A 20,753-nucleotide genomic window follows, 5' to 3' on the forward strand; every position below is an offset into this window, starting at 1 on the left:
TGAACAAAAAAGGTAACCATTCATTAATCATTGGAAGGGTTACAAACTTACAAATATTAGCATTGATATTTATCAATCTCATAAGCCATTCAGGCCCAATTTCAATACAAAATATATCAATACGTTCCTTCACTATGAATCTAGCTAACACATGAACCACTCTGTTGCATTCCCTTGGTTGGAAGCAGACCTTGGGTGCACCAGATTTCTTCAACAGCACTTTCAGGTCCCTTTGGGGATGTCTGATAAAATAAGAGCGACACTATTAACCCCCTCTTTGCCGCCAACACATCTTGTTAGAGACTACCAAGCTACTAGCCTCTATACTATCAATCTCCACTTCAAGACGGAGAATTCCAATTTCAAATACCCTGCTTTCCAAGCCATCAAATTCCATTGTCAAAGGAGAAAAAATCCTTATATCTGGTATTGCAAAAGCACCCATTAAATTCCCCCATCTCATTTCTAAAAACTGCCCCATCTGTGGATCTCTTGTGATTATTGAACCAGAACAAACTGATCATAGGCTCCAATAGGTGCATTGACTGCATTTTAAAGTCATTCCCGTCATGATTTTCACAATGTGCAGACACATCACCTAAAAAAAATAGGCACGTCATTGTTTATATATTTGCAATACTAACAGCTATTTGCATTATGATTATGACCAAAATTGTTGAATTGGGAATGCAAGACCTTGCAATTGAAGTACATAAAACTATCAGTGCAAATCTCTATTGAATGAGGCAAGTAACCAGAAGTGGTTCATCGCAACTCAGAGGAAATTATTAAACCCCGAGTTTGCCAAGCTACCTTTCTTGCATGCCATCAGTGCAAACATTGAATTAAAGACAAGTTTACATGATATTGTTTCCTACATTGAATTTATCTGCATTTAATTGCCAAGCATTCACTGTAAGTTTCAGCAAACAGATGCTATTTTATGTGTCAGAAAGACATCCATTGAATAAACGAAGAGGTATTCCGTGCAATACTAGGCATTAGACAAGAAATGACCACCTTATGTGCTGCTCATTAGTGAACAGTCTTAACTCTCAACTCTAACCATATCGGTGCAGTAAATCACTCATGTTTTTATTTTTGAAATTAATGAGAGAAAACAACCCAGAATTTGTCTGTAACTCTTCAATAAAAGGGACAAGCTTTCACTGAGATTTCTTTCATTTCAATTCACCCAACTATGGCAAGAGCCAAAAATTCCTAATTTACTTCACAGAAAAGATGGACTATAAAGAAAATCGCCAAATAGCTACAACTAACAAAACACTCTCCTAGCAAAAAAAAAAAAAAAAAACTAGGAGAGCTATTTTAATATGTAAAGAAGAGCAGTTCTGTAAATCTGTAATCAATTCCCTCATTGTTCAATTGAAATTGAAAAGAAGTCAAAAGCCTTGAAAAATTTGAAGATAGATTAATTAATACATATACCAAAGCTTTCATTCAACCAATATATAAAAACTTTTGCATCATTGATCGTTACCTTCACCGACGAACTGGCCGTTACCAACAATACGAACCCTTCAATCGGCTTCACTACAATGTCGTATTCGTCCGGATCCAATTGCAAATTTGAAAACACATAAATGATTGAAACACCCAATTTCGAATTAAACTGTAAAATTGAATACAAAATTAACGCCAGGAACTTGGAACCTTTCTATGATATTGGCGTTGTCGGGGTTAGAGAGAGGGAGAGGAGGACCGAGCTGCCACGAATCGGAGAGCGCTTGAGGATTCTGGAGGAAGCAGGAGTGGGAGAGAGGGTCGAAGGCGAATTCGAAAGTGTATGGAGTATGAACATTTGGTTATGGTAAAATTTTGTTTCACTGCGTTCTCTGTTTTTGGTCTGCCGCGTTTTTCTTCCTCACTAACCCCCATTCACTAACGCCGTCCATCAATTTCGGTATCACGTGTGTAGCACATGGGCCGTGTATGTACACGGCCGTGTACTGAAGACTCTCCGCACATACATGGAAAGGATGCAGCCAAGCATCAAACTATGCTCATTTGCGCATTCCCAAATCGAGAGCATTCAACTTCAATTAATGTTATGAATAACCAGACTTGTCCTGCATCATTTTAGAATTTTTTTCTATTAATTTTGCCTCTGCAAATAACTTTAACCTTCAATGTTTTCTGATATCATGCTCATCTGGGTTTTTCCCATCTTCCTCAAAACCAAAGGAAAGTTGTAAGAAAAAAAAAATTCAATCTTTGATCTGTTGTAGAGGTTTAGACATCAGTTTTGACAAGACTGGATTAGACTGTTTAATTATATACTCAGATCTAATGCAAATGATTATATGTGATCACATTAGTATATCCTTTCTTTGTCATAATAAGCTTGTAACATGTGACTCTGATGCTAGCATGACTGTCATTAGCCCATTACAGTACTACTTTCACACTACAGCCAAAAAAGAACTACTTGCATATGACTTGTTTGCTTCTGGTGTGGTTTTTTACCCACAGATATGTCTACCAATATTAAATGCACTGTAAGTTTCTTCTGCGATTCTGATTGCTGATATTTTTAACAGTAAAGTGAGTCTATTCCAATTTCTATTATGTTGTATAGTGTGTTATGCTTCACGAGAAAGATCAGAAATTGAAAGTAAGCATAGTTAAACCCTTCCACTGGTTTTAATAGACAGAGCAGAGAAGCGAACATACACTCAGTAGTTCTAAGAGCACAATCAGAAAGCCGGATCAAGATACAGAGAAAGTCCAATTCTCCAATAAAGATACAAACTTGTTCATCTATTCTCATCACAAAACAAAATTTAACCCAATTCTCAATTCTCAAAACAAAACTTGTTCATCTATGGGATTCTCCAATATAGATATAAACTTGCTCATCTATTCTCATCACAAAACAAAACCCAACATTTTATCGAATCCAATCCATATGAGAACATGCAGCACAAAACCATCAGTTAAGAACTAAAATATGTTACAAAATCAAATAAAATTTCCCAAGGCACAGAAGTACAGAACACTAATAATTCTAAGATTACATCCCTAATATTCTACAATTACATCCCTAATAATTCCCATGCTGCATACCATTACATTTTGTAAGACTTGCGCCTTACACCTTGCCTTAATTCCCTTGCGCCTCCCCTAGACTTCCCATCCTCAGTCATCACATTCTCACCAGAAATCTCCTTCACAGCTTCACAAACAGCATGCACAATCATTTTCTTCACCTCCAGCTTGTCCTCATGGGCTCTGTGGTATGTCGGAAGTGTGCGAAACTCTTCCGTCAAACGAAAGCACTCACCCACATTCTCAGGGGAAACAAAGTCCAGTGCAACTTTGATACAAGACTTCAAGTTCCTCACCTGATGAGGACAACCTGCAGGAATGAAAACAGCATCTCCAGGTTTTTGGACAAATGTCCAAGGCTCGATACCGAATTCCTCCTTCAGCTTCCTCTTGTGCTCCACAGTGAGATAAACAGTCTGATCATGTATAGCATGAGTAACATGCTGCAAAGGATTACAGAACACATGCTTAAATTCATTGACGTGCTTGTGGATGTATTTCTCCAGCTGCGGAACATCCTGAGTCCGGAAAATGTCCCATAAGGCACCTCCATCCTCACATACATCAGCTAATTCTTCCTGAGACCCACTTCCATTTCCAGCACTTGAGTGACAATTCCCAAATATCTCTCTTTTGTCTTGCTCCCTGTGCTTTTTCTTCAACTTCTCTACAGTTACAAGTTGTTCAGTTGTAAGGGCCACTTCAGCTGTATGTGTCAGAATATTAACCGCATCAGACATATTGCAGTGAAGCTTGGTTACAGAATCTCCCCGTCCAAGCTCCTGTGCAAAACCATAGGCAATATATGTTTTTGGACCCATGTCCGGCTTTACTGAGATAGGTGGCAAGTTGATAGCAAGGTTCAGAGTTCCCTTGTTGGGGTGAGTATACTCCTTGAAAGGCAGACAACATAAAAATTCCCTACCATGCTGGGGAAGACGATTGTGAAACTCAGTAGATGATGGGAAGTCATTGAGCTTGAGATTCTGAGGCCATCCTGTCTTATAAGACCGTCCTTTGGAATATCCACTAAAGAAATGGTGGATGTTGATTTCTATACAACACCAATCCCAGCAATCAATGGCATGGACTGTCGATTCACTAGCATGGTTGATATTATTTGTCTTTCTAAATGCCTGCCACATGACATATGGTTCCCAGCTTAAACCTGATCCATTTTCAAGCACATTGCTAATGATCACAGGCTCCCCCCTCTTCCAATGCCACTGAAAATGCTCAAAATCCTTATCTTGGATTTGTCCAACCCTTGGACAGAACAAGTAGTTACTATCAGAAGCAACTCTAGAAGCTGCTTTCCTTAACTTACAGCAGCTGCTACTACTTAAGCTAACGGCATCATCCACAGGTTTAACACATGAACACTTATATGCACATGTTTCACTACGATCAGGCAAAAAATTGTAACTTGCATCTATTTCTCCTGCTTTCTCTACCAATTCCATGACATGATTCTGAGAGAAAATGCATCTCAATTCTAAATTGTGCTTACCACAACTGTGTGTTGGGGGGCAGAGAATGCTTCCATCTTCACTTGCTCTCCATTTCCACTCAAATGTGGACGCTTGAGCTCTCTTCTTCCACTTGCCATCTCGAATCTCCCGGCAGCAACCGAGGCACAGATCATACTCACATCCGGGACAAGTCCTATGAAAATCAAAAATCGAAGTGCTGCAGCTGTTGCAGTACATACGCACTCCGTCACCGCTTTTAGCCTTCTCCACCTTGAGCTCCGAAAGGTCACGTAAGCCCTGCCTCTTGACTTCCACCACCATCTCACTCACCTGCTCATCCCTAATCATCTTCAAATAGGGAAGCAGCTGATGAACCAAATACTTAGAGTGCTCCAGCTTGGTACCCTTGTCGATTTTTGGCTCTAGATTCTGCAAACACCTGACAGGCACATCCAAGCGAAGACAGGCTGTGCAGCTGCAGTTGCCGCAGCATAAAGGACAAGCCTTAGCAATGGCTTCCTCTGATGTGTTGGGATACCATCTCTGTATACAAGGGATACAATACCTTGTCCTCCTTCCCGTACCTCTTTCCGGACACCTTGTGCACTGCACCACTCTTCCCATAACATTCATATGACACTGATGGCAACGTATCAACTCGTCCAAGCGAACCCTTGCCCTCTTTGCCTTCACAGGCCTTGCCCTCTTTGTCACATTCTCACCAGGAATCTCCTTCATAGCTTCACAAACAGCATGCACAATCATTTTCTTCACCTCCAGCTTGTCCTCATGGGCTCTGTGGTTTGTTGGAAGTGTGCGAAACTCTTCCGTCAAACGAAAGCACTCACCCACATTCTCAGGGGAAACAAAGTCCAGTGCAACTTTGATACAAGACTTCAAGTTCCTCACCTGATGAGGACAACCTGCAGGAATGAAAACAGCATCTCCAAGTTTTTGGACAAATGTCCACGGCTCGATACCGAATTCCTCCTTGAGCTTCCTCTTGTGTTCCACAGTGAGATAGACAGTCTGATCGTGTATAGCATGAGTAACATGCTGCAAAGGATTACAGAGCACATCCATAAATTCATTGACGTGCTTGTGGATGTATTTCTCCAGCTGCGGAACATCCTGGATCCGGAAAATGTCCCATAAGGCACCTCCATCCTCACATATTTCAGCTGACTCTTGCTGAGGCCCACTTCCATTTCCAGCACTTGTATGACAATTCCCAAATATGTCTCTTTCGTTTTGCTCCCTACACTTTCTCTTCAACTTCTCTATAGCTGACTCTTGCTGAGGCCCACTTCCATTTCCAGCACTTGTGTGACAATTCCCAAATATCTCCCTTTCGTCTTGCTCCCTCAGCTTTTTCTTCAACTTATCTATAGTTGCAAGTTCTTCAGTTGTAAGGGCCACTTCAGCTGTATGTGTCAGAATATTAACTGCATCAGACATATTGCAGTGAAGCTTGGTTACAGAATCTCCCCATCCAAGCTCCTCTGCAAAACCATAGGCAATATACGTTTTTGGACCCATGTCCGGCTTTACTGAGATAGGTGGCAAGTAGATAGCAAGGTTCAGAGTTCCCTTGTTGGGGTGAGTATACTCCTTGAAAGGCAGACAACATAAAAATTCCTCACCATGCCGGGGAAGACGATTGTGAAATTCAGTAGATGATGGGAAGTCAGTGAGCTTGAGATTCTGGGGCCATCCTGTCTTATACGACCGTCCCTTGGAATATCCACTACAGAATTGGTGGATGTGGATTTCTATCAAACACCAATACCAGCAATCAATGGCGTGGAATGTCGATTCACTAGCACGGTTGATATAGTTTGTCTGCTTAAATGCCCGCCACATGACAGATGGTTCCCAGCTTAAACCCGATCCATTTTCAAGTGCATTGCTAACGATCACAGGCTCACCCCTCTTCCAATGCCACTGAAAATGCTCAAAATCCTTATCCTGGATTTGTCCAACCCTTCGACAGAACAAGTAGTTATCATCAGAAACTCTAGAAGCTGCTTTCCTTAACTTAGAGCTGCTGCTACTTGAGCAAACGGCATCATCCACAGGTTTAACACATGAACACTTATATGCACATGTTTCACTACGATCAGGCAAAAAATTGTAACTTGCATCTATTCTTCCTGCATTCTCTACCAATTCCATGACATGATTCTGAGGAAAAAGGCATCTCAATTCTAAATTATGCTTACCACAACCTTTCATGTGTGTTGGGGGGCAGAGAATGCTTCCATCTTCACTTGTTCTCCACTCAAATGTGGACACTTCCGCTCTCTTGTTCCACTTTCCATCTCGAATCTCCCGGCAGCAACCGAGGCACAGATCATACTCACACTCAGGACAAGTCCTATGAAAATCAAAAATCGAAGTGCTGCAGTTGTTGCAGTACATACGCTCGTCTTCACCGCAATTAGCCTTGTCCACCTTGAGCTCCGAAACATCACCTAAACCCTGCCTATTAGCCTCGACCACCATCTCATTCACCTGCTCATCCCTAATCCTCTTCAAATACGGAAGCAGCTGATGAACCATATACTTACAGTGCTCCAGCTTGGTCTCCTGATCGATTTCCGGGTCTAGATTCTTCAAACACCTATTAGGCACATCCAATCGAAGGCAGGTATAGCAGTTGCAGTTGCCGCGGCACACAGGACATGCCTCAGCTATGGCTTCCTCTGATGTGTTGGGATACCACCTCTGTATGCAAGGGATACAATACCTGTTCCTCGAACACTTTGTGCACGTTCTTCCCTTACCTGTTTTCCTACATTGATGGCATATTGTCAACTCCCTCAAGGGAGCCCTTCTCTGCTGCTGCTGCTGCTGCTGCTTCTTCTTCTTCTTCGCCTTCACAGCCCTTGCCATTCCTTCATTTTGATATCCCAAAATACCCTCGCATCCTGTCCTCCGCCGCTTCCTCCCCCAGGGAACAAGCTTTGGTCCTCCACCGTTTGTTCCGTCGTCGTTCTGAATTCCCAAAATACCCACACCACCGCCGTTCCGCCGCTTTGTGCCTCCGGGCCTCAATCTCGCCGCCGTCGCCTTGAATTTCATTGTGAGTCAATCTGATTCACTGCTGCCGGAAGCAACATTCGAATTGGCACTCTACTCTACTCTCTCTCTTTAACACTATATTTTAGATTTATATTACTTTTCATTGAATAAAATTTAATTTAAATTTTTATTCATAAATATAATTTAAATTTATTCATAAATCACGTATAACGACTTTAAAAACTGTTGTAGGTACGGTACTACGAAGAAGAATAATAAATACGTTCGAAGATGAAAATATCAACCCTCCTGGAATATATTTAGCTACATCTTTTTTCAATGTAAATTCCTCACTCTTAAATTAGTTTGTATAGAGAAAGGGTTTTTTCTGTAATGCTGTTTTTTTTTTTTGGCCAGTAGGTATTCAATGTAGAGAAATTTTAAATACACACTCATAATCACTTAATACACATTCATATTATTTTATATTTTAAATTAGATTTTGTAGGTAGGTTAAATGACCAAAACAGACATCTATGCATTAGAAGAAGAAAAAATAGGCATATTTTCATTATATTAAACTATTTATGTATAAATTGTTAGATAAACACAACAAATTTCTATATATGGCCTCTTAATTTAATACAAGAATAAGTTAGAAACTATCTAATTTAATTTTTCCTTTTATAAATTGTAATTAAATGAGGTTAGAAACCATAATATTTAGAATTTCAAAATCAATGACATTAAATGTTTTTAATTAAAACGGATCCCATTTTTTAGTTAATTTCCTTTTTTTTTTATCTAAAAGATACGATTAATCCATTTATTTTCTAATATAAAACATCACGGGTGAAAAAACTTTGTAATTGTTAATTTGTTTTACTAGAATATACTAATCATATTAAATAGTAGCCTTAATATAGTCAAATAATAGGATATTTCATGATTTTTTAGATTAAGGATATTTTAGGTACTTTGGGTTGTGTATTTAGTAAAATATTAAAATGAAAAATTAAATGAGTGGTGTATTAAGTATGGAGTGTATATTAAGTAATTAGGGGTGTGTATTTAAAACTTCTCGAAGATTAATGGGTGGTATTATCTATACTATTATTAAGAAAATGTTTTAGGGAAACGAGAATTGAGAGAAAATTGTCGTGTGTTCTCATTGATAATATGGGCCTCTTTATATAGAGGATTACAATGCATAAAATCTGAATTGTACAAGGAAAGGTAATCATACAATGACTGGATATCTCTAAGATATTCTCCGAGATTCTCTCTAATTAAAACTCTATTACCACTAGGTCAAGTAACCTAGAGTTTTGGGCCAGACACACAAATAGGGATTTACTTGAACACTCCCCCTTGTGTCGCCCAAACGCGGTGTTTCTCTCGTTGCCTCTCTAAAAACCTTGCCGAGTAACAAAAACCCAGTGGGACAAAAATAACCTCAGTCGAAGGGGAAAAAGAGCACAACACACCCTTCACGTTTCGAGACCATATATGTAGACATCTCCCCCTGATGTCTGCATCTCCCCCTGATGACTACGGTCATGGGAGTTCGGATAACTTCCGCAAACGATGCTACCGACATGTTTCTCGAAAGTGGAATTTAGGCAATGACTTAGTGAGCAAGTCTGCCGCACTGTCCTAAAATTGAACCTAGTTCACTTTAATCTTGAGGAGAGTCTGATGTTGCTGATTATGCTTGGTGTTGTCGCTTTTGATGTAACCTTGCTTCATTTGTTCAAAACAAGCAACATTATCCTAAATGCTTTTAGGCTCATCTGTGGTAGACTTCAAACCACAACTGTTCGAACATGCGTAACTATGGATCCAATCCATATACATTCATGAACCACTTCGTGAATGGTAATAATCTCTGCATTGTTCGAAGATATAGCGACTAGGGTCTATTATGTAGACCTCCAGGATATCACGGTCTTTACCCATGGTGAACACTTAACCATTTTGGGAATGACCTTTGTGTGGGTTAGAGAGATACCCAACATCAGCAAAACCTTCCAAAACACATGTCGTTTTGGGATGGGGATAGTGGACGCAGGCCAGTGTTGGCGGCGTTTCTGGTGTGTGATGGATCCGAATCCATCATCTCTCTATAGGGATAAAAGATGTCCATATCAATCGTACATCTCAAGTACCGAAAGATATCTTTTACACCAATCCAATAGCGTCGCGTTGGCGCAAAGCTATACCTTAGCTAACAAGTTCACTGCAAATGAGATGTCTGGTCTTGTGCATTGAGCTAACTACAATAATGCGCCTATTGTACTCAAGTAAGGCACTCTTGCCTCTAGCACATCTTCGTCATCATCCTTTGGACGAAAAGGATCCTTTTCAGGATCAAGACTACGAACGATCATGGGGGTGCTTGAAGGCTTGACCTTGTCAAAATGCCTTAGCATCTATCAACACGGTGCTCAAGTTCCAAACCGAGGCATAATCGTGTTCTCCCAAAATCCTTCATCTCAAACTCGGATTTCAAGTGTTCAGCGGTTTCCCTTACCTCTTTAAAGGCTTCCAATGAAGATCATGTCTAACATGAACCGCGATAGAATCCGAAACTTGTTATGGAAACGAGTGGGCATATCCCTTCCCAATCAAGTAGTCATCTTAGTGAGCGTTTCAACCTTATTGTAAACGCGCTCCGTGGTCTAGAGCCACTTGACTTGGGTAAATGAAGTTCACCATGAACCTTCATGTATATTCCGTATCTAGATCCCTATAGAGATACGTATTGACCACATTTGTAAGCTGCATGTTCAGTTATTTGGAAACTACCAAACTGACAAGGTAGTGGAGTGCATTGACATCCATTACGAGAGAATATGTCTCATCGTAGTCGATTCCAGGGCTTTTTGTGAGAAGCCTTGCGCCATAAGGCGAGATTGCCATCTCTTTTTCTCACCACGCTTTCTAACGAAGACCCATTAGTCAATCGGTTTTATGTTAGGAGGTGTTGGCATCACTGGCTCAAAAACCTTCCTCTTCGTTAGAGAATCCAACTTAACCTGGATCGCATCTTTCCATTTAGGCCAAATCTCTCTACGTTGGCATTCATTCATCAACGGAGCGTGGTTCGATGTCATCGGACTCAAACAAACTCATGCACAACGAAATGCGCAACTACATCATCAATTATGATGGAGTTTCTATCCCACGTTTCCTGTACACTAGTATAATTTTCATAGAACTCCATATTCTCAGGAATAGGTTCTGACGTTGAGGCGTCCCCCAACGATAACCATAATCCGGAAGATTCTCATGAGACGGATTTTGAGTGTCGATGATCAAATGATTGGGTTGTGCCAAAGCATCCTTCGAACCCACGGGCCTCCCACACATCCTAGCTGGGACCATGGCCTGTAATGCCAGAGTGCTACTCTCTTTGGCGTTGGCGCCATGCCTACCTCCGTGTAGGGTGGCGCTACGTCCTCTCGTAGGGACGTCCATCCTTGCAGGCATGTTTGCAGCATATTTGTGTGATCTCGTCACTTTAATGGGGATCAAGATGAGACATAGTGGGGACAGACCACGACAATTCCTGTCGTTCCTGTTGAACATTTGTGTTCTTATCTCCCCCTAATGACGAGAAGACTGTCTCATCAAAGTGACATCCTCAAATCTAGCGGTAAGGAGATCGCCTTGCAAGGGCATTAAGTGGCGGACGATTGTTGGAGTCTCAAATCCAACTAAGTTGCCTATTCGTCTGCAAGGACCCATTATAGAGCGCTGTGGCGGCGCAATTGGCACATAAAGGCACACTCAAATATGCGTAAGTACGATACTTGTACCCAGTCACTAGCTGTAACGCAGAGGTACATTGAGTGGCGGTGGGTCGTAGACGAATTAGCATAGCTGCATGCGATATTGCATCACCCCAAGTGGATATAAGGAAATTAGTGCGCATTACCAATGTCCGGACTACCATCGTAGTCGTTTTCGCGAGACCAATAGGGTGTGTTCATGGGAATATAATGTCCAACATTAGTCCCAATGCAATAACCATCGAAAGTCTTCGATGTAAACTCTCTAGCATTGTCAAGTCCAATTGACGGAAGATGATGATCCAGGGAGTGAGCCCGTTGTCATATGATATGTGCTAGAAGTGTAGCATAAGCAGCATTTACAGGTAGACAATGGCACAACACGAGACCAGCGTGTTTGCGTGTCAACCAATATCATGAGATATTTAAACGTCCACAAGTTGGTTGAACTTGTCCATAGAATCCTCACGGATTCTATGTAAGAACATAATGAGTATTTTCATATCTTTTGCATAGGACGGTCTCAGTCCTAATTTCCCTAAGGAATGGGCTTTGTAAAACGAGCAAGAGGCTTTAAAAGCAACCAATGAGAATTTTGGTTAGGCCTGAGCGTCTGAAACGCTATTTGAAGAAAGTTGGTGATTACAGCATCAACTGGGGCGCCATTACCATGATGGACGCCATCCATGGCGTCATGGATAGGGACTGTGCCAGCCCTAGGCTGGTGGTGGACGGAGGCGGTGCCCTAGGCAGCAGCGTCGGTCACACTTAGTCCAGGAATTAACTTTTGATTCATGCTTCATTTCGCTCGAGAGAAAAGATGTCCATGTGAAGTCTTTAGTAGACGGATCATCATATCATGACCAGGATGACCTATCCTGTCGTGACAAAGCCAATATGTGTCTAAATCTAAGAGATCTTCTCTCATAACTTCATTGGATTAATAGCTCGAATAGTGACATAGAGTCCACTAGAGAGACACATAAATTTCTCTAAGATGCGCTTTTGTTCGCAATCATTAGAGGTATTGCAAAGGAACTCATTTTTGTTCTCTACATGCGTTTTCGCATGGAATCCGTTGGCTATAGGGTACGATTTGCCCTAAGAGCGTAGAGAGTTTCTGTGATAGTAATCAAGGTGCCATTTGGCAAGTGGAACTTGGGCTATTCCATTTCCTTGAATTAATACCGATGGCCCAGCCATCGTAGTCACAAAGTAAAATGCTCAGAATCAAAATTGAGTCATAATGAAAAGAACTCGAAATTTTATTCATAAGCCAGCGGAGTTACATCATTGTTTCTTTGACCAGAGAAAATCTAATCCAAAATGCTAGCTAATGCAAAACAATGGTAGTCGTCTAACTTCTTTCGGTAATTCCAAAATAAATGTGACCAGGTGAGTAAAGAGATGTCGGTGGAGCAAGGCTCGCTTAAGTACCACTAATCTCAGAACCTTCCTAGACAGCACACTTACTTTGGGTGAGCCTACTTTGAAGAGAGTCTAAACCATTTGCATCTACTACAAAAATATATGGCAATTGCTCATTACATCTCTTGGAAAAATAAAGACTTAAACAGAATTGGCGATCTATTGATCCCAGCCAGATTTGTAGTCTTTAACCCTTCACTCTAGATCATCTTCTTGATCTTCTTGTTCCACATAGTGAGCTTCTCTTGCTTCACATTATAGGTAGGCGGTGACAATTTCTTCACGAGCTCTACAAATGTGTGCCCAATGATTGGATACTCCACATCGAGAACATACATCTCTTTGCTCAGAGTCAATTGATTGAGGCGCTTTGAAAGCGTCATTTAGATGGCTCTTAGTGTTGGTGGCGCCACCAACATGGCCAGAGGCGTTGCCTCCCTCTCTCTTTCCACGTTGACCTCTTCGGTTCCGTGTTTGCCTATTTTGGCGGTTACCTTCCCAAGTAGAGCGATTATATGGACCAAAACGTCCAGAAGTATCCCGAAGATTAGGGTTTCGCTCTTGGCGCCCTCTCTTAGAGGCACGACTATAATTGGATTCCGGAATATACTCTGTTTCCATGGATCTCGAATTATAGTTCTTCACAAGGATGTTGTCATGCTTTTCAGCAACATTCATAGCTCCAATAAGCTCATGAAACCTTGTGATCCGTCCTGCAGTAACATCGATTCGATAGTTCTTAGCGACCATCAATGCAGAGACGGGGAAGGTAGAGAGAGTCTTCTTAATCAACATCGCATCTGTGATCTCTTTACCACAGAATTCCATTAAGGATTTAATGCGAAGTGCTTCCGAGTTGTAGTCAAGAACTGACTTGAAATCACAGAAGCGGAGGCTATGCCATCTCACTTCTAGGTCAGGAAGCAGGGAGTCACGGACATTGCCAAATCTTTCTTCGAGTGAGACCCACAGCCTTCTGGAGTCTTCTTCATTCATACACTCGTACTGGAGCGAATCATCCATATGACGAGTCATTAGGATGATGGCTTTCACCTTATTTGCCTCTAAGGCTGTTCTATTTGTTTCCAAAGCTTGAGCTTGCTCAACAGTTAGCACGTCCTGGCTAGGCTCGAGAATCGTATCCAGGATTCCATCGGCCTTGAGATGCTAGCGGACATCACGAACCCACCTGTGATATTCAGAGCCGGTTGTTCCCAATGGAGCAAAGTCCAATTTGTTCAGGTTACTCATCCTGAAAGAGAACAAGAAATTAGGGTTAGTTTCGGAGCGTAAAAGGCTACCACGAAAACATTTAAAATTTCTGAGCGTAGTTGCTCCCAAGAAATTATGAATTTCTGAGCGTAATCGCTTCCAAGAAATTCAATTTCAAGAGGTATTGGATTAGATCGAAACAATGACGTAAGTGGTCGATCATAAATTCTCTACAAACTCTAAGTTTGGAGATCTCAACAAGCTCCAAGCTTGGAGTGAGCACGAACCCCCACAGTTCGGCTTAATTTGGTCTCCCCTATGATGAAGAAAGGGGGGTAGAAGAAGGGAGGTTGCAAGTCCCCGAGAAAAGAAGATAAATTGAATTAAAAACTCCAAAAAAAACGGGAACTTTTAGAAAAAAATACCTCGAAATAGGTTGCCGGAAAATTTGACAGGAAAAAGTGGCGGAAAAACTGGCCGGAAAAGTCTTCGGCAGTCGTTGACTGCTGACGTGGCAGTGGGGTCCGGCTGTTGCCGTGGCCATGGGGTCCCAGTGCTGACGTGGCACGTGCTGCTGACGTAGCTGATGACTGTGCTGCTGACGTGGCTTGGTCAGTGGGTCGCGACTTGGGCTGCAGTTTGGGCTCAGCTTGGGCTGCGGCTTGGGCTGCCTCCTCCCCTTTTTTTTTTCTTTTCTCCTCTTTTCTGCCGATTTTCTGCAGAAGGTTTAGTTGGCCGGTTCACCCACTTTTAGGCCGGTTTTTGTGCTTTTTCTTCCGGTTCTTGAATTTTCAGATTTATAGGTATCTTATGACAAAATTTTGTTGAAATTGGATGCCCGGAAGATTGTGAACCGGTGGAATATTTGCTGCGAGTTGTATGGAGCTTCCGGTGGCTGGTTCGGTAGTTTTCCGGCCGGTTCTTTAGGTGGTGCCGCCGGTTCTGGACTCCTGGGATCGAATGCTTCAAGGTGTGAGATGGAGGAATAAAAGGCTTCAAGGTTTTGTATTCAGATTCAAGGTTTTTAGCTTCTTGAATCAAGGTTTGGCTATTTGTTTCAGGGTTAGGGCTTCGTGCTGATAACGTGTTTTAGGGAAACGAGAATTGAGAGAAAATTGCTGTATGTTCTCATTGATAACAGGGGTCTCTTTATATAGAGGATTATAATGCATAGAATCTGAATTGTACAAGGAAATGTAATCATACAATGAATGGATATCTCTAAGATATTCTCCGAGATTCTCTCTAATTAAAACCCTATTACCACTAGGTCAAGTAACCTAGAGTTTTGGGCCAGACACACAAATAGGGATTTACTTGAACAGAGAAGAGGTTTTGTTAGCCAAAATTGAAATTTTTGACAAATTTAATCCTGAAAGATTAAAAAACTTTGAGAATAAATTAAATCACAAGGGTAAATATGACAATTACAAAGTAAATTTTTATTAAGAAAATTAAAAAAAAAAAATCTCACAATCCCCACTTTTCTCTCTCACTATTTTCTCTCTACAATAACTATTTTGGGTTTTTGTCCATTTACCCCATTTTTAGAGATTTTTTTCCCACTTACCCCATTAAGTTTTTTTAATTCCCTCTTACCCAAAACACTCTAAGGAGGTCTTCCCTAATACCCCATTAAGATTTTTTTTTTTGTTTCTTAATTTTTTTTAATACCATTTTACCCTCATCCCTTTGTTAATGAGAGAGAGAGAGAGAGAGAAACCATGAGAGACTTCGCCGGAGCCCGGTCACCGGCCGCCGGAATCCGGTCAACTTTCGCCGGAATCCGGTCAACTTTCACAGGATTCCGGTCACCGGCTGCCGCCCACCGAAATTTGCTGAAAATCTCACCGGAAAGTTTTTTTGCCCCCAATAGACATCTATTGCCCCCTAATAGATGGGCAATAGAGGTCTATTGCCCCCAATAGACGACTATCAGCCATGTATTGCCCCCCAATAGACGTCTGTTGCCTCCCAATAGGACTTTCAGTTGCCAGAATGGGAACTAATCTCCTTAAATTTAGACAAATAAAACTTTGATTACAGAAAAAAGAACAAGGAGATTACATCAATTCAAAACGTATATTGCCCCCCAATAGCCGTCTATTGCCCTCCAATAGAGGGGTAATAAACCTCTATTGCCCCCAATAGAACTGCAAGCATCGATGTTTAATGAATCAAAGTTTGCCCCTCAATAGCCTTGTATTGCCCTCCAATAATTTTTTTTTTCCTTCCTTCCTTCTACCTCCATTTTCCCAAAAAAAAAAAAAAAAAAAAAAAAAAAAAAGAAGAAAAGAAAAGAGGGACGTCGCTTGTTCCCTTTCTTTTCATGATTAGTTCCACTGGGTATGCCCTTCACATGTGAGCCTGTGAGGCATGCATTGACGATATTGGAATTGAATCAATGCTTGCAAAAATTAAATAAGACAAACAGTGGCTCGGTACCAATAGCCCAAAGCATGATTGCTAAAAGTCTAAAACCGTACATTTGATATGTGAAATTTGGAACTGCAGACATCGATGTTTAATGAACTTCCTCTCAGTTCAGACCAAACTTCAAAATCAGATTGATCCCGACGCTAGCATCAGAAGACGGCACGACGCCAGCGACCCAACCGACCCAATGAGACAAACTCTTGAACCTTCATAACCCGTACCGGAATCCTCCGAGAAGCTCCTGCGCTCGACACCGACGAGGTGGACTTGAAACGAGCACCGGAGGAGGAAGGAAGGCTTCGACGTTGGCGAGCTTGAAGGAGGCTTGTGAAGCGCGACCTCGTCCTCCTCCCCAGTTGGAGATTTAGCCGGCCACGTCGCCGGGAACTTTCTCCGGCGAAGGGGGGAGAGAGAGAGAGAGAGAGAGAGAGAGAGAGAGAGAGAGAGAGAGAGAGAGAGAGAGAGAGAGAGAGAGAGAGAGAGAGAGAGAGAGAGAGAGAGAGAGAGAGAGAGAGAGAGAGACCGGTAGAGATCGTGCCGGAGAGAGAGAGTGTGTCGTGCTGCAGAGAGAGATGGAGAGTGGCATAAAAACTAATTTATTAATTAGGTTAAGGTTAGAATTGTCATTTTACTTCAAATTGGGTTAGAAGAAATAAAAATTTATTGCTGGGGTAAGTGAGATAATTTTAGCTGATTTTGGTGCATTGAGTCAATGACCCAACTATTTTATTTTATTCTATTTATTTTCTTAAATAAAAACTATTCACATGCAGAGCATGTATGAAAAAAGCTAGTATCACATAAATAAAAGAATTCAAGACAGAATCCATCCAACCAACCTTTTTTTTTTTTTTTTTGATCAAAAGAGGTCAGCCCGTTATATATATTCAGCAAGCAGTACAAAAACAAAACACCCCTAAGGGGTCGACAGAAAGAATCGCTTCTCAGAGTACCCTGAGACTCCTATTCTAACAAGAACAAGAACCCAATATACCCCCAGTACACCCACCTTTTAGACAGTTCACGCACTTTTATTCCAAACAAAGTTCAGTAATCCCCGAAGCAAGAGTAAAAGACCCTCAGAGATTATGATCTTTGCGACCTAACAAAGTTTAAGTATTTTCCGGAAGAGGAGCAGCAGCCTCCCCTTCCATTCCTGCTTCCTTGTCCGTTACTTCAGCAACAAAAGCCTTACGGGCCCAACAGTGAGCGAGTCCAAACATTGCAGCCCATCCAGAGCCAAAGAGCCCTAATGCAGCCCATAAACCCAGCAAACAGTCCCAAGTTCAGTAGGGCACCCCAAAAATAGCTAAGGGCACCGTACCGCCACCTCCGACTAGCCTTGCCAGCGCAAAACTCCGCCACAGAGCCACTGCTAGGCCACCACGACCAGGCTGATTCCCACCCCAGCCACCGACAACATCAACGAAGATAGATCGAGCCTCACCAGCCATCACCATCAACAGAGCGCTGCTCTCCGCTCCAAAGGGAACATATCCCAAACAGACTCCGTCGCCGCCTCCAGACGAAGGCTGGACGCCAGCCTTATGTTCAAAACCACTGGCAGTCGCCACAGTCTCCTTCGAATCAACAGACCATCTCAGGTATAGGTCAACCCGAGACATACCACCTCCGCCATCGAAGACCACACTACCATCGTTGGAACTCCTCCAGGCATCACCACCTCCAATAGTAAAAAACTGGCCACCGCGCCAGTCGCTATCACCACCATCGATCGATGGATCAAGAGCAGATCCATCAACACTATCAATAGAACCACCAAACCAGATCTGATCAATCAAGATTCTAGACCCAATCCCACCAAAATCAGCACAATCGCCTCCTCTACCCGAAGATAGAGGCAGACGAAGAGGTTTGTCGCCGCCGCCGTGTGAATAGAGGAGCAAGCGAGAAGTTTTGTCGCCGCTGCTCGCCGAAGAGAAGAAACGCCGATATTTCTCAAGAGAGAGAGTCAGAGCCATCTTCCCCTCCAGTCTTCTTATCCTATAGTAAAGATAAGAGAACTACTTTTCTTTCCATACAACCAACCTAAGCAAAGCAAGTAGGAAAATGACGATTAAGCATTTTAATGTATATCATAAGCAACATGAAATAATAATAAAAATAAAAACAATGATGACCAACACAACACCCAACTATAACTATTGGGCACTAACAATGAAATTACAAGTCAATATATTGAAGGGATTCAGTACACCATAATGAAGCTAATATCTCTGCCTAATAACCAGCAACTTCTACGCAAGAGAACATAGAAGGGTCCTTGACCCAAAGCCCCAAAATCAGCTAAAATTGTCCCACTTACCCCAGCAACAAATTTTAATTCTCATTAACCCAATTTGAAGCAAAATGACAATTTTAGCCTTGGCCTAATTAAAAATGACATTTTATCACACTCATCTCTCTCTTCCCCACCTCCTCCCCGGCACAATTCTCTCTCTCTCTCTCCCCCCCCTCCCCCCCCCCCCCCCCGATGCGGCGTCGAACTCCGGCATCACGCTTGAAGCTCCGGTCGGAGCTACCTGAAGACGACGAAGAAGCTCCGGCTTGCCTGAATCAGTTCCGGCTTGCCTAAATCACAGACGAAAAGCGCCGGCTTGCCTGAAGACGACGAAGAAGCTCCGGTCGGAGCTGACTCGCCGGTGGCGAACTCGGATCTCGATTTGAACGTCATCGTTTCTCTCCACCCTATCTCCAGCACGACTCCTCTCTCTCTCTTGCAGATTCCGACAATCCGGTCTCCTCGCAACAGCAACTGAGGGTTTCGATATGATATTCAGACATCTGTGTGCTAAACTGAGAGTCTGCAACCGGGAAAAACCGGCGAAGAAAGGTGCAGCGGTGGGTGGCCAAATCAGTTTTTTTTTTTTTTTTTTTTTTTTTTTCCGGGTCTAATTTCAGTTTCGGGAGAAAGAACAAGAAGAAGGCAAATTGGACTGTAGGTGGGAAAGGTCGGCGAATAAGGTTCTGGAAGTCACTGGACGAACAGAAACAAAGAACAAATAGAGGTGCGAAAGGTCTTCGTGTAGGAAGAAAGAAGAAGATTGGATATCAAAGGGTGGAAAATAGACTAGATATGAAGGCGTAAAGGGCAAATCAAATCAAATCAAAATGGTGCTACTTCTGTTTTGCAACAGAAGGCCCGAAAGGAAAGAAAACAGGAAAAATAGATGTATATTGTTCCCCAATAGACGTCTATTGGGGGGCAATATACGTCTATTGGGGAGCAATAGACATTTGAATTGATGTAATCTACTCGTTTTTTTGCTTAATCAAAATTTTATTTATCTAATTTTACAAAGATTAGTTCTTATTCTGGCTATCGAAAGTTCTATTGGGGGGCAATAGACGGCTATTGGGGGGCAATAGACGTTTTGAATTGATGTAATCTCCTTGTTTTTTTTCTGTAATCAAAGTTTTATTTGTCTACATTTAGGGAGATTAGTTCCCATTCTGGCAATTGAAAGTCCTATTGGGAGGCAATAGGCTTCTATTGGGGGGCAATACATGACAGATAGTCGTCTATTGGGGGGCAATAGACGTATATTGGGGGGCAATAGACCTCTATTGCCCATCTATTAGGGGCAAAAAAACTTTCCGGTGAGATTTTCAGCAAATTCCGGTAGGCGGCAGCCGGTGACCGGAATCCGGCGACCGGTGACCGGATTCCGGCGAAAGTTGGCCGGATTCCGGCGAAAGTTGACCGGATTCCGGCGAAAGTTGACCGGATTCCGGCGACCGGTGACCGGATTCCGGCGGCCGGTGACGGGCTCCGGCGAAGTCTCCTATGGTTTCTCTCTCTTCCATTTTCTCTATCTCTCTCTCTAAGTAACAAAGGGGTGAGGGGTAAAATGGTATTAAAAAAAAAATCTTAATGGGGTATTAGGGAAGACTCCCTTAGAGTGTATTGGGTAAGAGAGAATTAAAAAAACTTAATGGGGTAAGTGGGAAAAAAATCCCTAGAAATGGGGTAAATGGACAAAACCCCAACATAGAAAGTTCTTACTCGTTTTTTTTTTTTTTTCTTTTTTCTTTTTTGGCAAGGAAATTTTCATTTCAAACTGCAAAGAAAGCGGCAGCAAGAGTAAACAAACTACAACCGATATGACTATTGACTAAGCAATTAAACTTATAGTTTATGATATCAGTTGATCCAAATTCTGAGGAGGAGCAGGTAGACCATCATTCTGTCAGAAAATGAATCAAAGAAAGTGGAGGGTGATTGATCCGATCCCAAATTTCCAGATTTTTTTTAGCATGCATAACAAGCCAATCTGCTACTGCAGTTGCTTTCCTG

General features: G+C 42.1%; 1 protein-coding gene and 1 long non-coding RNA gene across 2 annotated transcripts; both read right to left on the bottom strand.

Annotated features, from left to right (window-relative positions):
* LOC133742514 (uncharacterized) lies at nt 1-1,859 on the bottom strand. Its single transcript, XR_009862607.1, has 2 exons — nt 1,502-1,859; nt 1-598 (listed from the first exon to the last, which is right to left on the bottom strand). It is a non-coding gene; the product is annotated as an uncharacterized LOC133742514 (long non-coding RNA).
* A 1,002-nt stretch (nt 1,860-2,861) lies between these two features.
* On the bottom strand, nt 2,862-7,694 carry LOC133742513 (uncharacterized). The gene has a single exon (XM_062170207.1). The coding sequence runs from the start codon at nt 7,623-7,625 to the stop codon at nt 3,090-3,092; it is 4,536 nt and encodes a 1,511-aa protein (XP_062026191.1). The 5' UTR covers nt 7,626-7,694; the 3' UTR covers nt 2,862-3,089.
* Nucleotides 7,695-20,753: the final 13,059 nt, after the last annotated feature.

This window comes from Rosa rugosa, chromosome 4 (genome assembly GCF_958449725.1).
Source record: "Rosa rugosa chromosome 4, drRosRugo1.1, whole genome shotgun sequence".
NCBI lineage: Eukaryota > Viridiplantae > Streptophyta > Magnoliopsida > Rosales > Rosaceae > Rosa > Rosa rugosa.